This window comes from Zeus faber (genome assembly GCF_960531495.2).
Source record: "Zeus faber genome assembly, chromosome: 17".
In the NCBI taxonomy this organism is placed as follows: Eukaryota; Metazoa; Chordata; class Actinopteri; order Zeiformes; family Zeidae; genus Zeus; species Zeus faber.
The window spans coordinates 9,920,466-9,939,303 of record NC_137204.1 but is presented as its reverse complement, the minus strand read 5'-3'; the positions used below and the strand labels follow the sequence as shown (position 1 = coordinate 9,939,303).

Sequence of the window (18,838 nt, the reverse complement as noted above, 5' to 3'; positions counted from 1 at the left end):
TATATATATATATATATATATATATATATATATATATATATTTTTTTTTTTAGTACTTTCCCCGTTCGTGCTCTTCCTTCAAAACAAAGCAGGTGCGCGTTTCCAAAACGTCTTTTCCACCGACTGACGACGCGGCAGCAGTTTCGCCCTGTGTGGCACCTTCTTTGCCCAAGTTTAAACCTTGTTTAACGTTGAAAAATGAACAACAAATAAATGGTATCCACAAACACTTCGATGCCACAAATAACAAGCTGCCAAGCGGTTGTGTTCATCGATATTTTATCCAAAGATTACAATTATTATTAAAACCCTTAAAATCACTCAGGTTGAGCCTGTTCGGAGGGAGTGGAATTTGAATGACAATAACGCAGAGGAAAAACTGGCCACCAGTCACAGTCCCTGTAGAACTGGTTTAAGGTTTAACACCCCGCCCATTTGGGAGAACTGCCCTTAAAATTGTTTTTTTGCAAATTAAAATAAAAAAATAAAATAACAACAAATAACAATAATAATAATAATCATTGATCTCCAATATCCATCTAGGGGAAAAAAATCCAACAGTGCATGGAAAATGCATATGGAAAACATATACACAGTAAATTATTCACCATGTGTAAAATAAAAATTCAATAAAAAGATCAGTTTAATATTTTTTTCTTAAAAAGGCAAGGTATAAAATAAGTGATTCATTTTTCAGTCGGAAATGAGATGCACGGTCGTAAGAACCTCCTCTTGTAGAATTCCCCTTTAAAAAAAAAACAACAACAAACAAAAAACAAAAAAACAAAACAAAAAAAACCCCAAACATTTCCAGTCAATGTCTGTCTGTCCTGTGTGGCTCCTCGTTCGCTGCTTGGGTCATGCTTTAGGTAGACTTTCACTGACCTGTTGGGTGAAGGAAATTCAGTGAAATAAGGGACACTTGAGACAAATAACACATAATATAGTATGTCAACAATTTAGGTTGGGTTTAATAAGTCATCCACCTGGGGCATCAAGGCCGCACTCTCTTGTGAGGAGGTCTGGCATGCTTGATACTGGAGGGCCTCACTGTCATCAGGACTTATATTTTGCTCAATGGCGGCCTCATTAATGGGCGAACAGGCCATTAGCCTAGTCTCCAAACTGGCAACCCTCAGATTTGACTCATCCAGAAGCCGCTGCAGACAACAGGCCGTAAACGAAAAGCTAGCCTGAAAGCAGAGGGCACGGAATAGACGCAATTCTTTGAGAGAGGAGAGAGAAAAAAAAAAATAAAAAATAAAAAAAAGAGTAACTCGTTTCCTAAATCAATTGGTCAGGCCCCTTCGTCTCTTACATCTTTTGTGGCTTGAGACAGAACGTCCGGTTCGCCGGCGGCAAGGGGACCCCCGTCATTGGCACACCAAGAAGTTCTCATCCTCAGTACAGGGGGCGACTGCGCGTGCAGATTTTTGAAATCCTCCTCACTGTGAGAGAAAAAGATATAAACGAATTAACAGAAGAATCAGAGTGCGAAAAATCTGATCGTGTGGAAGAGCAGACCGAATACGGCAAACAACGAGAACGGATCGGCAGGCCGTTCATTCCTACGGGGAGTTGGATTCCACACGGAACTAACGTGCTGCAGTGCGGAATATCTGCGTTCAGTGGAGGCTCTAATGCCTTCACATTTTTCAACTCAGGCGACAAGTTTCGCTCTGACACCGCGACCGGAAGTTACGTCGGTCAGGTTTTTTTTATTGGAACTGAGCTGAAAACTAAGTAAATACGTCACATATTGACTAGAACAATAAAAGAAGGAATCTCTGTTCTGTCTGTCCAATCTCTGCATGTCCTTCGATGATCTCGACAACTCTTCATCTGATCTACTTCTCACTTGGGGTGGTGTATCGCTAGGGACCCAAGGACGTGCAGAGTCGAATTTGGTGCAATTTGGACAGGCCACACGTGTAATATTAATAAACTTTGAATAAACGGGCAAACAGAGAGCCGCTCAGCGGGGCTTCAGTGCTCGACCTGGGTGTTTCACCGTGAGAAAAAGTATTTCTCTGGTGTTTTTTTCCACTGTGAGTCGCGGCGGCTTTCTAGGAGTGCAACCCTAGAAGTGCGACGATGTGTGGATGAGCGAACAGGCCTGTTTAGAAGGGGCGCTGCACAAGTAAAAAATAGTGGCGTTATTAATATTTTATTTTCATTATCAATAAATCTCTTAATAGAAGTGAATTGTGCATATTTTTATATGTCTGAGAAAACGACTCGTGCTGTACTGAGAAAAAAAACGAGCTCTCCCATTTTCGTACATTTTTTTGGGATAATGATTTGCCCTTGAGGCCATAGGGCTGCGCGATAAAGCGATCTTGATACTTTTGACGATAAAGTCTTCAACGATAAAGATGATAAATTTGGGACATTTATTTTAGATAGTTTTAAGAGTCCGTTTTCCTCTCCCTACAAAGACATGACCAGACACGTACGGGGGGGGCTGAGGGTGCCCTGCCCAGCTGCCCCTTGATGCCCATGGTGCCCTTTTTATCAGGCCGTAAAACCCATCTGTAGTTTTTGCAAAGACATCATCAGCATGTCCTGTGTCTTGCACTCTTGCTGTATAACTCGGTCCGACCGGGCCCAGTGTTCCCTCACCTGCAGAGTAACTCTGGACCACTCTTGTCCCTCAGAGTTTCACGGGCACTCTCCAAGTTTATCTGCAACAGCTGAATGTCATTCTGCTGATTTTCACACACCTAGAAAAACCAAATTGAATAAAACAATTTTTCATTTATTTATTACACATTTGAACGACATTTCACTTTCGGCAGGAAAACATCTGTCAAAAAACCTTAACTAAAAAGGCGCTGCCTATACAGCAAAGTTCTCAAAATTCGGTGCAACACGATTTTCCTATTTTGGAGCCTATAAGTGAGGTTGGCGCAGCTCAGTGAGACCATCACTGTGACAAAACCTGGAGAACCTCCTCAGGTATGCTGCCAGACCGGATCGGTGCCTCTGACGTCAATAGACGGTGAGGGAACGGAGAATGCAGGAAGAGTTACTCCCAAACCCACGATATAACAACAACAACAGGAAGTGTCCAACCACGGCCCACTGCTGGCTATTGTTTCAAGGACTTGTGCTTTTTCTTCCCCTTATCGTGTCAAAATAATAAAAGTTGATGCAGGCCGGATTAGACAGATAAAGCCTACTTCACAATCCCACAGACGTCAAGAGAAAACCGAAAGTCCATTCATTCCGATGGAGAGTCGGATTTGGCATGTGTTCAAAAAGGGCTCTTATAAAAGTCTCTTATACAAAATAGTGAAGTTATTAACGTTAATGTTGGATGTCACCATATCCACTATCGATAAATCTCTTTTCAAAAAGTGATTTGTGTGTATTTGTCACACTTTGCAAACACCATGTCCAGCTGAGCAAGCTACTCGCCACATATTTTGGGACGCAGCTCACACAGTTCATCAGACGGCCACTAGGGGGAGGATCCGACTGTCGGATGCATAACCGACTCTGTGTGAAGCAAGTTTAAGAGTGTTCGTTTCAGTCGTAAAACACGGCAGGTTATGGTAACACACACCTGTCGCAGACAGTGGAGCTCAGACTCAGTACGTTCCTGTTTGGAGCGAGCCAACTCCAGCAACTCGTCCTTCCAGGTTTCCCCGTCACCTGGGAGGAAACATCACCAGTCTTAGGAACATATACAGCAGAGGAACGCATACTAGTAAAATTCAATAACTCCAGCAAAAATGAGAGAATAGCCAGTCCGCCCTAACTCCCAAAAGATAACTTTAAAGAAAAAAGGTGTCAGAGAAATATCATTGCAAAAACGTATTGTTTGCAAACGGAAATTATGTTATTTCAAGTCATAATATTCACTATATATATATATATTTTTTTTTTAATTGTCATTAACTGACGGCATTTATTTTATGTTGAATATTCAATAAAAAAAAATTACAAATCTACATGCCTTCATGAATTCATTCTTTATATAGCCTGCCTATCAATTGTTTTTAAGCTCCATAAATACCGATATTATTTGACCGGAATCTCGCCCATTTGTCCGGGACGTTGAAATCTTCCAGGACACGTGGAATCAATTTGTTCTAACGGAAACTGTGATATTTTTAGATATTTGGCTACTACCGTTTTCTATTTTGGCTCATTTTTAATTTAATAAAAAATAAATACATTTTCAGACTTTTTTTTTTTTTTAAATGCCATTTGTCTTCAGAGAAAGGCACCATTTCTTGCATATTAAAATGAATATGGTGTCAAATTAAACATTGGTTTAAATGAGTGGGATGTGCACCAGAGAAGGCCAGATCCCGGCGAAGTAGCTGCTGCTCCTGTTTGAGGTGAATGATCTCCTCTCTCTGGGCGCTGCTCTGTGTCATGTGCTGCTGGAGCTCAACTGCAGTACAACAGGAGAGCAGGGGGACATTATAAGCGACGGCACATTTCAAGTTACTTGACATTTTACGGCATGGAGCAGTGTAAAAAAAAATCATGGTAATAATTGAACGTGGTGCCTACTGGAGTGAAAGGTATGGCACCACTGACGAGGTGAGGATCTTCACATGGTTCTGTACCTCTGAGGTGTGCATTGTCACGCATCGACTCGCTTTGGCGCAGTTTATAGTCCTCTATGTCCCGCAGCAGCCTGCCTTCCTGCGAGCGCCTCTCTTTCAGCGAGTTCTCGAGGTCGTGCAGGCGTCCCGTCAGGTTCTCGATGTGAGTGGTGGCCTCGGTCACATCCTTATCCTGAGGGGAACGACGTCTCGCGTCAGTCGATAAACCAGACGATAGCAGGCTACGGGGGAAAAAACATTTTCGCTTGTGATTAAACGTTGTACCTTGAGTTTGAGCTTGGAGCTGAGTTCCTCCTCCCTGACCTGCAGGGAGCCCACTTGAGAGGAGAGAGCAGTGACGGTGGAGCTGAGGCTCTGGTTCTTCTCCTAGGGGAACGCCAACGACAATGTCACTTAGAGAACGGAGAATGATGGACGTTTATTTTTTAAGAATTTAAGAAATCTCATTTGCTACAGGATGAGTAAACAAAAAAAAAAAAAGGAAGACAATTTGTCTTTGCGACCAAAAGCTATTACCTTAAAACCATAGACGCTATCACCATCACTAACTTCATAGTTCCCGTTGTTGTATTGTCAAGGTATTGATGCTCTAAATTGTTCATGTTCAACATTCCGGTACTTATTTAAAAAACACAGCACATTAAACCTGGAGGTAGTTTTCCCGAAAATCTTAAAACGTTTGACATTCTGTACGATCAACGGCTGTGAGACAAATAGACAAATATTGTATATAAATAGGGTTCTATATTTTCAGGGTTCATTCTGGCGCTACAAAATGTCATACAACGATTTTCAAGTACTTTTAAAAATTTTTCCCCCATTTTCAAGGACTTCACGCAAAACAAATACCGTCAATTTTCAACGTGATCTTCATTGAAACACAATATGTTCTTAGTACCACTGTCTATTATATTAGTATACATCTATTATATATATATTATTCATTTCATTGTCATCTACTATTATAAGTATCTATTTCCAACCATGCTGGATTAAAGTGCCAATCTCGAAGATTTCAGTTTTGGTGTTTTTGCCGGCACCTATGGTGGTAATTTTATTGCAGTTGTGTATTTGGACTTCACTTCCCAAAGTTCTAAACAGTGTCCGTCGCCTGTGTGATGTCAGCCAGTTGCCTTCATCTGAACGTTGAATTTGTTTTTTTTGTTTTTTCTTCGGATTTGCACTTGTTTTTGAAGTTTCATCGTCAGTGGTCATTGATCTTTTTCTGGCCATAGTAAACGTTTACTCGCAACGACTGGGAAAAATAAATAAAAAAAATTAAAAAAAAGAACCCATAAGCCGTGTGACTTCCAGGCGGCCGCCATCCCCTCGGTGAAGTGTTTTGTGTGACCCACCAGGGCTTGCTACTGTTGCCAGGGGGCTGGCTACTGTTGCCCAGGGCTCGCTACTGGCTCACGTTAACCATTCCTTCCGCAGGTTCACCTACGGGGACCTTGTTACCACTTTTACTTCCTCTGGATAGTCAAGTTTGATCGTCTTCTAGGCACCGGGCGCAGGGGCAGCGGAGTTGAAGACAAAGTCTGTTGCACTAGATGGAAAATGAGTTACTAACTGTGCACCGCTTGTGATTTTCTTCCCTGGAATGTTGCCACTGACGCCCGGTTTGTAACAATCAGAATAGTGCAAATGCACGGGTTAAGGGCTTTCAACGGTGGGCCATAGGCTTGTGTTACCTCATTCGGTGAGTGACTTGTTTGACATTTATTTAAGTGAAAATCTTTGGAATTGTATCTCAAAAGTACATTTCCCTGGTGTAATTATGTAGTATAAGCGATTCTATTACATTACGATTTGAATAACAAAACCAGGGAGAATAGTACAGGTTTCCAATGATCACATTTTTTTCCCCAAGGACTTTTCAAGCACTTTGGCATAAAAAGTCTTATCTTCAAGATATTCCAGTACTTAGATTTCTGAGGACAAAATTCAAGCACTTCAAGCACTTCAGGGACCCGGTAAGAACCCAGCTTTTTGGGGCATTGGGGATATTGCGCAACAGCAAGACTCTGTGTTACCATGGTATTGGTCAACACCAGATACCAACATCCATACAAACTGGTATACAAGACAAGTACCTCAAACTCTTGGCATTTTTGGCTGATGTGCTGCTGTTTCTGTCCGAGTTTCTGTAGCTGCAGGTGGGTTCCAATGAGCTCTCTTTGTAGGTCTTTTTCCCTGGTTTCCACAATTTTGACACATTTAGTCAAGGCTCGGATCACCTCATTACGCTTTTGCAGCTCGTCTATGCAAAAGGAGCAAAATCAAAAATTATACATGCGTCACATAATCCACTGAAATTGATTTGTCGGCAGGAGGGAGGAGTGGCTACATGCACATTAATCCATGTTCTACGTCACGGTTGATGAGTCATCTCATGACCATATTATTATATTGGTTATTATTGATATTATTTTGTTGTGTCCTCACCTGCCATGCGGGCACATCTCTTCTCGAGGGTCAGCACTCTCTGGCGGTCCTGCTCCCAGGCCCTGAACTGCTTGTGGTGGGAGGCAGACAGAGAGTTCAGCTCCCTGTCCCGGTCCTTCAGCTCGGCGATGAGCAGCTGCAGCTCCCTCCTCTGCTTCTGGATGGTGGTGCTCTCCAGGTCACTCATCGGAATCTTTTACGGGAGCAACACAAACACAGGTCTTACAATACATCAGATTTGACTGGTGTCACGGCAGCACTTCAGAAAAAGAAAGAATAGGCGATCACAGTGAAATAATAAAAAAAAAGATTAAAAGAATACTAAATAAAACGAATAAAAAATAAAACGGATACCAATGTCAACGACGGCAAAGTAAAATGAATAACGAACAAAACTAATACGAAATAAAACAAATAAAAAAATAATAAGAAAATGAAGTGCATAAAGAATACAGTGAATAAGGATGAAACTTTGGCCCTATACAAAAAAAATGAAAGCTTAAAATAGAAAATATTATAGTATTCAATCACCAATAAAAATAAAAATAAAAAATACGCCAATCAAACCAGAATACATGAACAAAAACCTGCCAATTGTCTTGCCATCCCGTCTATTCCGCTGTTGGGTCGCGTCGAAACACTGCTGTCCTCCGCAGGCACTCCACCATGGCTCTGAGGGAAGAACACTTCACTCAGCTCACACTCACATTCCAGAGCACAGTTACACGCGAACATGTGAAGAGATTGCTGGTGTTCACTGACCTCCGCGGGGTTACTGTACCGGGGTTCGCTCAAAGTTCCTAAATAAAATCAGAAGTTAACCGGTCAATCAATTTGTCCGAAAGTGGATGTACCGAGGAGGACTCGGGCTCGGAGGCGCGTTCCGGCGTTCTGCCTCGCTCGCTTAACGGGTCATTTCTGAGACGCGAGCCGTCTCCCCGGCTTCCCCACACACCGCGCTTATGGCCTTCAACAAAATGACAACCCAAAGCCCCTTTCCGTGGTCAAATTCATTTACCATACGTCCGTAAAAAACAGGCGGACGGGTCTCCGTGCGCTCCGTCGGAACGGGGCGATCGTCTCTCCTCCATGTTTGAAACTCATACTGAGCAGCTGTTCTTCGAACGCGGCGGCGTCGGCGACTTTCGCGGAGTCCGTGGGTTGGTTTCCCCGGACGCTGTGGACTGAACGGGGGGCGGCCACGGCCGGACGGTCACTCCGCAAACCCCATCGGCGCGAAGCTGTGAGGTGGGCGCCGCCGCAAGGACACGGGGGGCCGCGCTCCGCCGCCTCCACCGTTTCGGGGTGAGGGTGGAGGCGGCGGCGAGGCGCGCGCGTCGAATTACGGTTGCCACGTGACTGTGACGTCACACAGAGACTCACCGACCACTCGCCGGAAGTGGTTTTCATTTCGTTTTGAAGGTTTTGCCGCTGTCCCACCGCGAGGCCAGTTGATGGCGGAGGGATGGAGAGATTTACACGACACGAGATATTTACTCAGGACTCACACTTGCCGGTCAAGTTGTGCGTGTGTTTGAGTGCGTGAGTATGTGCGTGTGAGTGCTCTTTATTTCAGGCTTCCTGTTTCCTGCGTTTTTCAGTCGAAATCCACCCAAACACGTGTTATTTACACATTTTCCAACTTGTTGAACAATATATATATAAATATATACACACACAGAGATCAGCCACAACATTAAAACCACTATTTTTAACCAAGTTGCGATGCACGGTGTGTTCTGACGCCTTTCTACCGTGGCAGCATTAACTTTTCAAGCAACTTGTGCATTAGCTCTTCTGTGGGATCGAAGCAGACGGGCTAGACTTCGCTCCCCACGTGCACCAATGAGCCGGGCCTGGACCCTGTCTTTGGTTCACCGGTTGTCCTTCCTTGGGCCACATTTGGTAGCACTGCATACTGGGAACACCGGTGCCACCGTTTTGGAGATGCTCTGACCCAGTCGTCTAGCCATCACAATTTTGCCCCTGTCAATGTGGCTCAGATCCTTGCACTTGTCCTTCTTTTTTTTTTGCTTCTCAACACATCAACTTCAAGAACTGACTGTTCACTTGCTGCCTCATATGTCCCACCCCTTGACAGGTGCCATTGGAATAGAGATGGGCAATGTTATTCACTTCACCTGTCAGTGGTTTTAATGTTGGGGAGGGGGGCGAGAGAGAGAGAAACATATATTTAACAGTAATATAAGTGCATTATATATTTTATTGGCCTAATGATGCTACGGCAGGGGGAAGGGTATTTAATGACTTGGCCGCTGTCATTTATTTCCACCAGCAGGTGTCATTAGGTGCATTGTGTTAAATTGGGCCTTGAGTTATTAATCTATTTGCAATACATTTGGCTTGAAAGCCTCAGTGCCTCAGCAAGCCTCACTTATTCATCGCTATCTGTGTGTTTATGTACGTACATGGGTGTGTGCTAGCAGTGCCGCACACTCACTATGATTCCTCATCTTATTATTACTGTTGTTATTATAGGCAAATCTTGCCACTCCGCCCACAGCCTGTCTCATCTGGTGGGTTAGTGGGGTGTTTTCAGATATTTTACATGCATTTGGCTCTAAAACTGTGGGAGGACAAGCGCCCCCACCCCCCTACACCCTGGCTGATGTGGCAACCGGGGGGGCGTCATCACTTGGGGAATTCCGCAAATATGTTTACATGTGTTTCTATGGCGAATGGATGTCTTTGCCTTCCTTTGTCTGTATTTTCCCATAGCAAGTCTTGGCACAAAAAGTGGGATATTTCGTAAACCGTTGGCTGAAACGTTCCACAACGTAAAAGTACAGCCGTTGCTCGCTGGCCACAAGTATTATTATTAATATAATAATAATACCAATAATAATAATGACAATGATGATGGTGATAATTTTGGGTGCGGGAGGATTGGCGTTCCGCACTCTGGCTCCTGGTCGGCTGACGAGCCTGTGCGCCAATCCCCTCTGTAAGACAGACAAATATTGAGAAAGCTGGCTGCCTCAAGTCAGACCAATCAGGGCGCTGATTCAGAGAACTGTGATGTCGTCCGCAGCCGGTGTTTGACCACATACCACATTCCACATGGTCCGCCACATGCCCCGACAGCCCACGACACCACAGCCGAGCCCCCCCCCAACCCCCCCAGAACAGGAGAGAAAGTCAGCTACGACCATCTCCGCTGGCATCCTATGGACCACCCGGAAGTTTAGGGGCTGGAGAGCCTGGTACCCCGGGTGATCCGAGCATTTGTGTCATTCATGAGGTGGAGCCACTGCAGTGGGGCGTGGTCTGAACAGAGGATGAAAACTCGTCCCATGAGGTAGTAGCGGAGGGAACCAACTGCCCACTTGATCGCTAAACACTCCTTCTCCACCGTGCTGTACCTTGACTCCCGCTCTGAGAACTTGCGGCTGAGTTACAGCAGCGGTCGCTCGGTCCCCTACACCTCCTGGGACAAGACCGCGCCCAGGCCTCTGTCGGACTGGTAGGTCTGCAGAGAGAAGGGGAGAGAGAAGTTAGGGATAAACAGCACTGGCTTCCCACAGTGTTGACCTTACCCTCGTGAATGCCTGCTGACACTTCTCTGACCACTGGACCAGATCTGGAGCACCCTTTTGAGTTAAGTCGGACAAGGGGCTCATTAGCTCCGAATTGTCGGGGACAAACCTCTTATAGTAGCTGGCCAGCGCCAAGAACTGCTTCACCTCCTTGGTCTTGGGTTTTGGCGTGTTTGCAACCGCAGCAGTTTTATCAAGCTGGTGACTAGCCCTTCACCCAAGTGGTACCCCAGATACTGTACCTCCCTCCGTTTCACGACACACTTCTTTGGGTTGGCGGTGAGCACAGCCTGCCTCAGAGACTCAAGCAACTGCGCCAACATACTTCATATGCCGCTCCCAGGTGCCGCTGTGAATGATTATGTCGTCTAGGTAGGCCGCAGCATATGCTACATGCGGATGCCATGAGTCGAAAGTGTGCGAAAGTGGTACAAGCTGAACGGAGTGGAGAACGCCTTTGACTCCTGAGACAAGGGAATCTGCCAGTAGTCCTTGTTTGAATCCAGTGTCGTAAAAAAAACGAGCCGTACCTAACCGGTCAAGAAGTTAATCGACCTGGGGCATCAGGTAGGCATCGAACTTTGACACAGCATTCACCCTTCAGTAGTCTACGCAGAACCGGACCGACTTATCGGGCTTACCCACCAGCACGATGGGACTAGATCAGTCACTTGTGGACTCCTATTACGGCCATATCCAGCATGGCCTCTAATTCCGCCTGCAGAATTGTGCATCTATGTTCGGGCAGGCGATACGGACGAGAGCACACCTTCACCCCCGGGGTCGTCTCCACATGGTGGTGTATGAGGGACATGAGGCCTGGCAGGGACGAGAAAACATCAGAGAAGCAACGCTGAAGTGCAGCCATGTCGGCCCTCTGGGACAGAGAGGGATGGTCACTTATCAGAGTGGTATGATCGGTCACTTTTTGAACCTCCAACCCCAACTCATCCCGCTCAATGACCAGCATGACCAGAGCCACGGACGCCCCCTGCCTCCATTCTTTTAAGAGGTTTAGGTGATAAATCTGTGTCGCCCCCTGCCTGTCAGACCGTTCAACATCATAATTCCTGAGCCCGTAGCAAATTCTCCCGTGATAACGGCCATATCAGCGCATGTAACTTTGCTCTCACGTCCACAACATACTGTATTTCGTTCTTACTGGTGCTAGGGCCTTCCTCCCAGTTTTCTTTAATGAGGTCTAGCACCCCCCGGGGTCTCCTGACAAAGAGGAGTTCAAATGGAGAAAATCCCTTGGAGGCTTGGGGAACCTCCCGCACAAACAACAGGGGGTCCAACCACTTGTCCCACTTATGGCTATCGTCGTGAACGAACTTCCGAATCATGTTTTTCAGTCTTTTATTAAACCACTCCACCAGGCCGTCAGTCTAGAGATGGTAAACGCTGGTCCGAATTCAGCGGATAACCCAGTAACTCGTAAAGTTCCTGGTGTGTATGCGACATAAAGGTCGGTCAGGATTTTCTTCGAATCCCAACTCGGGAGATGACCTGAAACAGCATCTGCGCCACACTTTTGGCCACACTGCTTCAGGGTACCTGGTTGCACAATCCACAAAGACTAACACAAAAACGATATCCGCAGGCACTGCGGTCTAATGGCCTGATGAGGTCTATATTGATTCTTTCGGACCTTGACTAGGGGGAGGGCCCTCAATGGCGCTCTTGGCGTAGCCAGAGGGTTGACTAACTGGCACTCAGGACACACAGCGCACCATTTACGCACATCTGCCCAAATGCCCAAATGCCCGGCCAATGGAAGTGGGCCATTATCTGCTGTCTTGTTTTATCGTGACCGAGGTGACCAGCCATCAGGTTATGGCGAGCTCCTTTCCTGTGTGAGTGTCACGGCTCACTTGATTTAACCTGTCCCTTATCACCGTAAAATACGGGCGAGTGTGTAAGGCGTCTGGGCCCATCAATACGCCATCGATTTTAACTACCCCCTCAAAGGCCAGGCGTAGGGTGTCGTCTCTTGACTGCTCCAGCGGAAAATCGTTGATAGGGAAGGTCAAGGGGACCGGGGGAGATCCCACTTGGGATCCCGCCGCCCCTGCACCTGTCGCGCCCGCTGACGATCCCTCCACATCACCGCGCGCCACGCAACACTCGCATCTCCCAACCGCATCTCCCAACGTGAATGCACTCCCCCAGCCTCTCTCACAAACGTGTCAAACCCTGGCCAATTTGTGCCCAAAATCAGGGAGTGTGACAGGCAGGAAATAACTACAGCCTGTACCCTATGCTTTTTTTTTTCCCTTGCAACGGATTTCGAGCTGGCCATTGGATACATGTGAACATTCCCATGCACACAATGAACCTCCACCTGTGATGCTTCCACCAAAGCCCAGGGTCGAACCAGGCATTGCTGGACCATCATCTGTGAACAGCCCGAGTCCAGCAAAGCCTGATGTCTACCCCCTTAATAAATTAATCTTGGATCTTGAATCTTGAATCTTGTAGCCTTAGCGATACTTGGTAAGCCCCTTTCCGACCGGGGGAGGTGTCCGGCGGGCCAGCGACAGGGACCACCTGGCCGAGTTCCTTAACAGAGCAGTCCTGGCGGTCATGGCAGGACCGCTGCAGTGTCCGCACCCCTGTCCCGACATCTGTGAAGCTCCTGGCTGGAGAGCCAGGTACCACCAGGTCAACCAGGCGTTTGTTTCATTCATGCAGTGGAGCCACTGCAGAGGGACGTGATCAGAGAGGGTGAGGGTGCAAAACCAGGACGCAGTTCATGCAACGGCCTCAAGGTGGCAGGGCCCGTCCGTCCGATGCGTTTTCGAACGCAGTGTCAATTCAACTTGAGGGAAAGGAAAAGATGGGAATTGTGAGGAAACAAGAAAAGTATCATTTGTGGTGATGGCAAAAGATTTGTAAGATGTCAAAGAGAAGGTGAGATAGTATTAGTTTTGCACATGCTAACCCAATGTTATTTATTTTTTGATTGCAAGTGTATAATTATAGAGGATTTTTAACTATGACATTACTACATTTACTACATTTCGGAAATGTTTTTATATAAAGCAAAGCATGTACACATAAAACCAAAAGTAGCCACAATTTCTACTGTGAACAAGTTATTATTATTTTTATTATTATTAAGGGTCTAGCCTGCAGGGCTGGAATCCTCTTGTTTTTGCTATGATTTTTATTATTATTAATCTTATTGGCACTTTTATGGCTAAAAGTATCTGGAACACAGCAACCACAGAATGCACAGACATGGTTGAGGCCTCAATGGAACCGGGACATTTCAGACGTTTTTTTTTTATATATTTGACAAATATGGATGTACATTTGAAGCAAAAATTTGTGATAGACTGTTGCAAATTTACCGGAAGTCGAAAAATGTTGGCGTGACTTGATTCGTTTGAGGAGTGGGACACTTTGTGACATCATCATCCAACGTTGTATAAGTCCAAGCTTCATCTCTCAGAAGTCATTCACATCCAGCGACTTGTGCCTTGTGGACTGCCTAGCGTTTTCTACATGTAGACAGCCCGAACTCATGCTGTGTTTAATGGAAACTCTGAAAACTGTAACTCGTGCAGAGTTTTACAAAACCCCAAAAACTATGATCGATCACAGAAGGCGGTTTCGCACCACAGGAAGTTCTAAGAACCTTTGGGGGAACCAACCTATTATTTTGTGTCCGCACGCTATGATCCAGGAATGACCATAGTTGTTAAAACACTGTTTAAGAGGGACATTTTAACTAAACAACACATGAGGAACATTCACTGTCCACGATGAGTGGAAAAAAACACATGAAAAATGTAATACTGTACTTAATTTATACCAAACATGTCTATATTTATACACAATTTATTTCAAACATTCAAGCTACATAAAAAAAACCCAAAAAAACTCGGAGCAACCCTCGATCACGACAGCTTTTCCTCGTTGCGACTCGATCAAGTCACATCTCCAGTCAGTAAAGGGGTGGACAGAACATCCATCCTTAAAGGGTTTGTCACACTTGTGTTAAAGAGAACAACCAAACAAATCTCAGAAAACCATAAAAGGTTACAAAACAACAAGTGAAAAAACAAACTGCGGCATTCAATATAAACTCTGAAAATTGTTACTCTTGCTGCATTTCCCAGAATCCGGAAAACGAATACATACCTAACACGATTAAACTGGATCCCATGTATTGCTGCCTCCAGCTGTATTAATCCCCATTGTTATTGCCCTTTTTAAATTTTAAATCTTTTTGGGCTAAAAGTATCTAGTAGCAACCACAGTACGTACAGACATGGTTGAGGTCTCATTAGAACCCGGATGTTTCAGACGTCTTGCTGTTGAGTTTGATCAATATCGATCTACATTTGGAGCAGAAATTTGTGAAAAACTGTCCAAGAAGTCCAAGCTTCGTCTCTCGGAACTAATTCACATCCAGCCACTTGCGAGTGCGACACCTAGACGGACAACTTGAGCCAATGCTGCGTTTAAAGGAAACTCGGAAAACTGTGACTGTGTGCGTTTTACAGGTTGACAGGTTGATTGGTCCAGACGTAAGTCCACGGTCATTGGTCAAACACATGAGCATGAGAAATACACATGAAAAATTTGATATTTAATTTTAGGTTTCAGGAAATTATTTCAAAAACATTCAATGTAAAGGCACTTAAAGGCTGATCACGTCATCATGGAACTCGAAGATTGTACCTAACACGACGAAACTGGAACCCGTGTATTGCTGCCTGCAGCTATATTTAGGGCTTCAGCCCACACAGACACCCAGACAGAAAACTTGAGCCAGGGCTGCGTTTAAAGGAAAACTATAACTCGTACTGCGTTTTACAAAATGTGCGACACCTGGAGTGCCGGTAATTCCTCCGCTGTCTCCCCAGTCGCGGCGCTCCCCTGCCGGGCAGCGTGCAGTGGTGCTGATGCGGTGAATCTTCCTCAAACACCAACTTGAACTCAAACTCGCCCTCCTTCTTACCCGAGCCTGGTGTGGCCCCCACCCCCGCAAAAGGAGAGCGATTAAAGAAAGAATCCGCGATTTTCAGTGACATCTGGTTTGACACGGTCGGAGAGAGTTGAAATACCTAAAGGGCCAAAACCAGTAACATGTTGTTTTCCACTTGCCAAAAATGTATTGCAGCGCCTACCTTGTGACTGAAAGGTTTTTTCTGCCTCACTTGGTTTCACTCCTGATAGTTATATTTGACAGATTATTACCCACCCAGTCTTTTTTGCCAGTTGAAATAAATGTAAAGCGCCAATACAACTCATAAAATGCAGTTTTGCACTTGTCAAAAAGTGATTGCAGCGCCTACCTTGTGACTGAAAAGTTGTTTGACTCAAAATGACGATGTGTTATATTTTAAAGATTATAGCCCACCCAGAGGACGGCAACCACTTTTTGGCGGATGATCACTTTTTGGCACGACACCTCGGAAACCTGTAGTACATACCAAACATGACTAAACTGGACCCCATTCATAACATTACGTTGTACTAAGCAGTTGTTGGCTCTTTAGTTTGTGATTCACATGCACTAAAATTCACCAGAATGCAGGAAATGAAGTCTTCGTAACTAAAATTTGGGAAAACTGATACGTACCAAACAGGACTAAATGGATTGGTGTATTGCTGCCTGCCGCTATTTTAGTATTAGGTATGGGTTTAGGGAGGGAGATGGATTCTTTCTGGCCGTGGTGCGCCAACATAGCGCAAGTTTCTATTAAGGCGTTCAACAGAAAGGCTCGCTGGCAACAAGTATAAATAATAATGATGATTTCTGGTGCAGGAGGAATGCTCTGGCTCCAGGCCGGCTGACGAGCCCATGCACCGATGCAAGACAGACAATCATTAAGAAAACTCCCTGCCCCGAGTCAAACCAATCAGCGCCGAGCGGGCGCTGATTCGGCCGATTCGAGGCATCTTGGCGGCCGCGAGAAAGGGAGTTATGCTGCCGTCTGCAGCCGCAGCTTAACCAGCCCCTTGGTCTGCCAATCCCCGCTGCCCAACTTAGGCCGTGAGGCCGTCTGCCATGACCATCTGCCAGAAAGTCAGCCATGACCATCTGCGCTGCTGACCTATGGACCACCCGGAAGTTAAAAGGCTGGAGAGCCAGGTACCACCAGGTCAACCAGGCGTTTGTTTCATTCATGCAGTGGAGCCACTGCAGAGGGACGTGATCAGAGAGGGTGAGGGTGAAAGCTCGTCCCAGGAGGTAATAGTAGAGGGAACCGACGGCCCAGTTGATCGCAAAACACTCCTTCTCCGCTGTGCTGTACCTTGACTCTTGCTCTGAGAGTTTGCTGCTGAGGTACAGCACCGTTCCCTCCACCTCCTGGGACAAGACCGCCCCCAGCCCTCTGTCTGATAGGTCGGTCTGCAGACAAAGGGAGAGAGAAGTTAGGGTTAAACAGCACTGACTTCTAACAGGGAGCTGACTTTACCCTTGCAAACACCTGCTGGCCCTTCTGACCACTGCACTGGATCGAGAGCACCCATCGGACAAGGGGCTGGTTAGCTCCGAAAAGCTGGGTACAAATCTCCTATAGTAGCCGGCCAGCCCCAAGATCTGCTTCACCTCCTTCTTGGTCTTAGGTCTCGGTGTGTTCGCTACCGCAGTGGTTTATCAGGCTGGGGTCGGACCAGGCCTTCACCGAAGTGGTACCCCATATATTGTCCCACGGCACACTTCTTTGGGTTGGCGTTGAGCCCCGCCCGCCTCAGGGACTCAAGCACTGTGCCCACAAACCACATACAGTATGCTGCTCCCAGGTGTCTCTGTGAATCATTACATCTTCTAGGTAGGCTGCAGCGTATGCTACATGTGGACGCAGGGCATGGTTCATCAGTCTCTGAAAGGTGGCTGGGGCACCGAACAACCGAACAACCATCATCTGCCTCCGATACCTTCTGTTCTGTGCACCTTCCTCCCCTACACCAACCGCCTGCATGACCTCCCTCACCACATCCATAAAGCTTCTCTTTGACCTTCCTCTTTTCCTCTTGCCTGGCAGCTCCATCCTCAGCGTCCTTCTCCCAATGTAACTCTCATCCCTCCTACACGTGTCCAAACCATCTCAATCTCGCCTCTCTCTCTTTTTCACCCAACCGTCCGACCTGAGCTGTCCCTCTAATGTACTCATTCTTAATGACACACACACTATACACACTATGTACACTGTACACATTTCATCTCATCACCGTTCTCAGTCTTGTTCCTGCCGTCTGTCAGGATTTACTACACTAGCATTCGCAATCGCCACGCCCCCTTACCCTGAAATAACAGGGGTCCTCGCTTATCGATCAATTTGCTTAACGACCTGCTCCTGGGAACGGAACTCGGTCATTAAGTGAGGACTACCTGTACATACAGACGTGGACAAATTTGTTGGTACCCTTACAGCTCATTGAAGCAAGGCTTCATTCCTCCTTAAAAGTGATGAAATGAAAAGCAATTTTCTCATGTATACCTGCTATGGTATGTCATAGAGTAAAGCAAAGAAACTGTGAAAAGAGATCAATTATTGCTAAAGCCAGTCGCAGCAAAGCAGCCCAAAACATCCTCCATGTTTCACAATAGGTATAGTGTTCTTTTCTTTGAAAGCTTCATTTTATTATAATATATGAACATAGAGCTGATGTGACTTGCCAAAAAGCTCCAGTTTTGACTCATCTGTCCAAAGGACATTCCCCCAGAAGCATTTTGGCTTGTCAATGTGCATTTTAGCACATTCCAGTCTGCTTTTTAAGTTTTTCTTTCAAAAGTGGAGTCCTCCTGGGTCTTCTTCCATGGAGCCCACTGTCACTCAAAAAGCGACGGATGGTGCAATCAGACACTGATGTACCTTGACCTTGGAGTTCAGCTTGTACCTCTTTGGAAGTTGGTTTTGGCTCTCTACAATTTGCGCTATCCTTCTGTTCAATCTGGGGCCGATTTTCCTCTTGCGGCCGCGGCCAGGGAGGTTGGCTAGAGTCACATGGACCTTAAACTTCTTAATAATATTTGCAACTGTAGTCACATGAACATCAAGCTGCTTGGAGATGCTCTTCTAGCCTTTTCTTTCTGATTTCCTTAGACAACTCTCTCTCCTTTGCTTTCTCTGGTCCATGTTCAGTGTGGCGCACACGATGATACCAAACAGCAGAGTGACTACCTCTCTCCATTTAAATAGGCTGAATGACTATACGATTATAACATTACAAGATTATAAGATGGAAGACATGTGTGATGCCAATTAAAGACAACAATTAGTATGA

At 45.8% G+C, this 18,838-nt stretch overlaps 1 protein-coding gene across 3 annotated transcripts; it reads right to left on the bottom strand.

Annotated features, from left to right (window-relative positions):
- Positions 1-262: 262 nt before the first annotated feature.
- ccdc62 (coiled-coil domain containing 62) lies at positions 263-8,372 on the bottom strand. Of its 3 annotated transcripts, XM_080018299.1 has the most exons (13): positions 8,050-8,372; positions 7,794-7,831; positions 7,623-7,703; positions 7,032-7,224; positions 6,680-6,846; positions 4,848-4,949; positions 4,584-4,755; positions 4,304-4,405; positions 3,569-3,657; positions 2,623-2,723; positions 1,319-1,448; positions 987-1,193; positions 263-885 (listed from the first exon to the last, which is right to left on the bottom strand). In XM_080018299.1, exons 1-13 carry the CDS (start codon positions 8,120-8,122, stop codon positions 859-861), a joined length of 1,482 nt encoding a protein of 493 aa, XP_079874425.1. In that variant the 5' UTR covers positions 8,123-8,372; the 3' UTR covers positions 263-858. The 3 variants fall into 3 exon arrangements, with proteins under 3 accessions (XP_079874425.1, XP_079874427.1, XP_079874426.1); XM_080018301.1 differs by lacking the exon at positions 987-1,193; XM_080018300.1 differs by lacking the exon at positions 7,794-7,831 and having other exon boundaries at positions 8,050-8,107.
- Between the last annotated feature and the right edge of the window lie 10,466 nt (positions 8,373-18,838).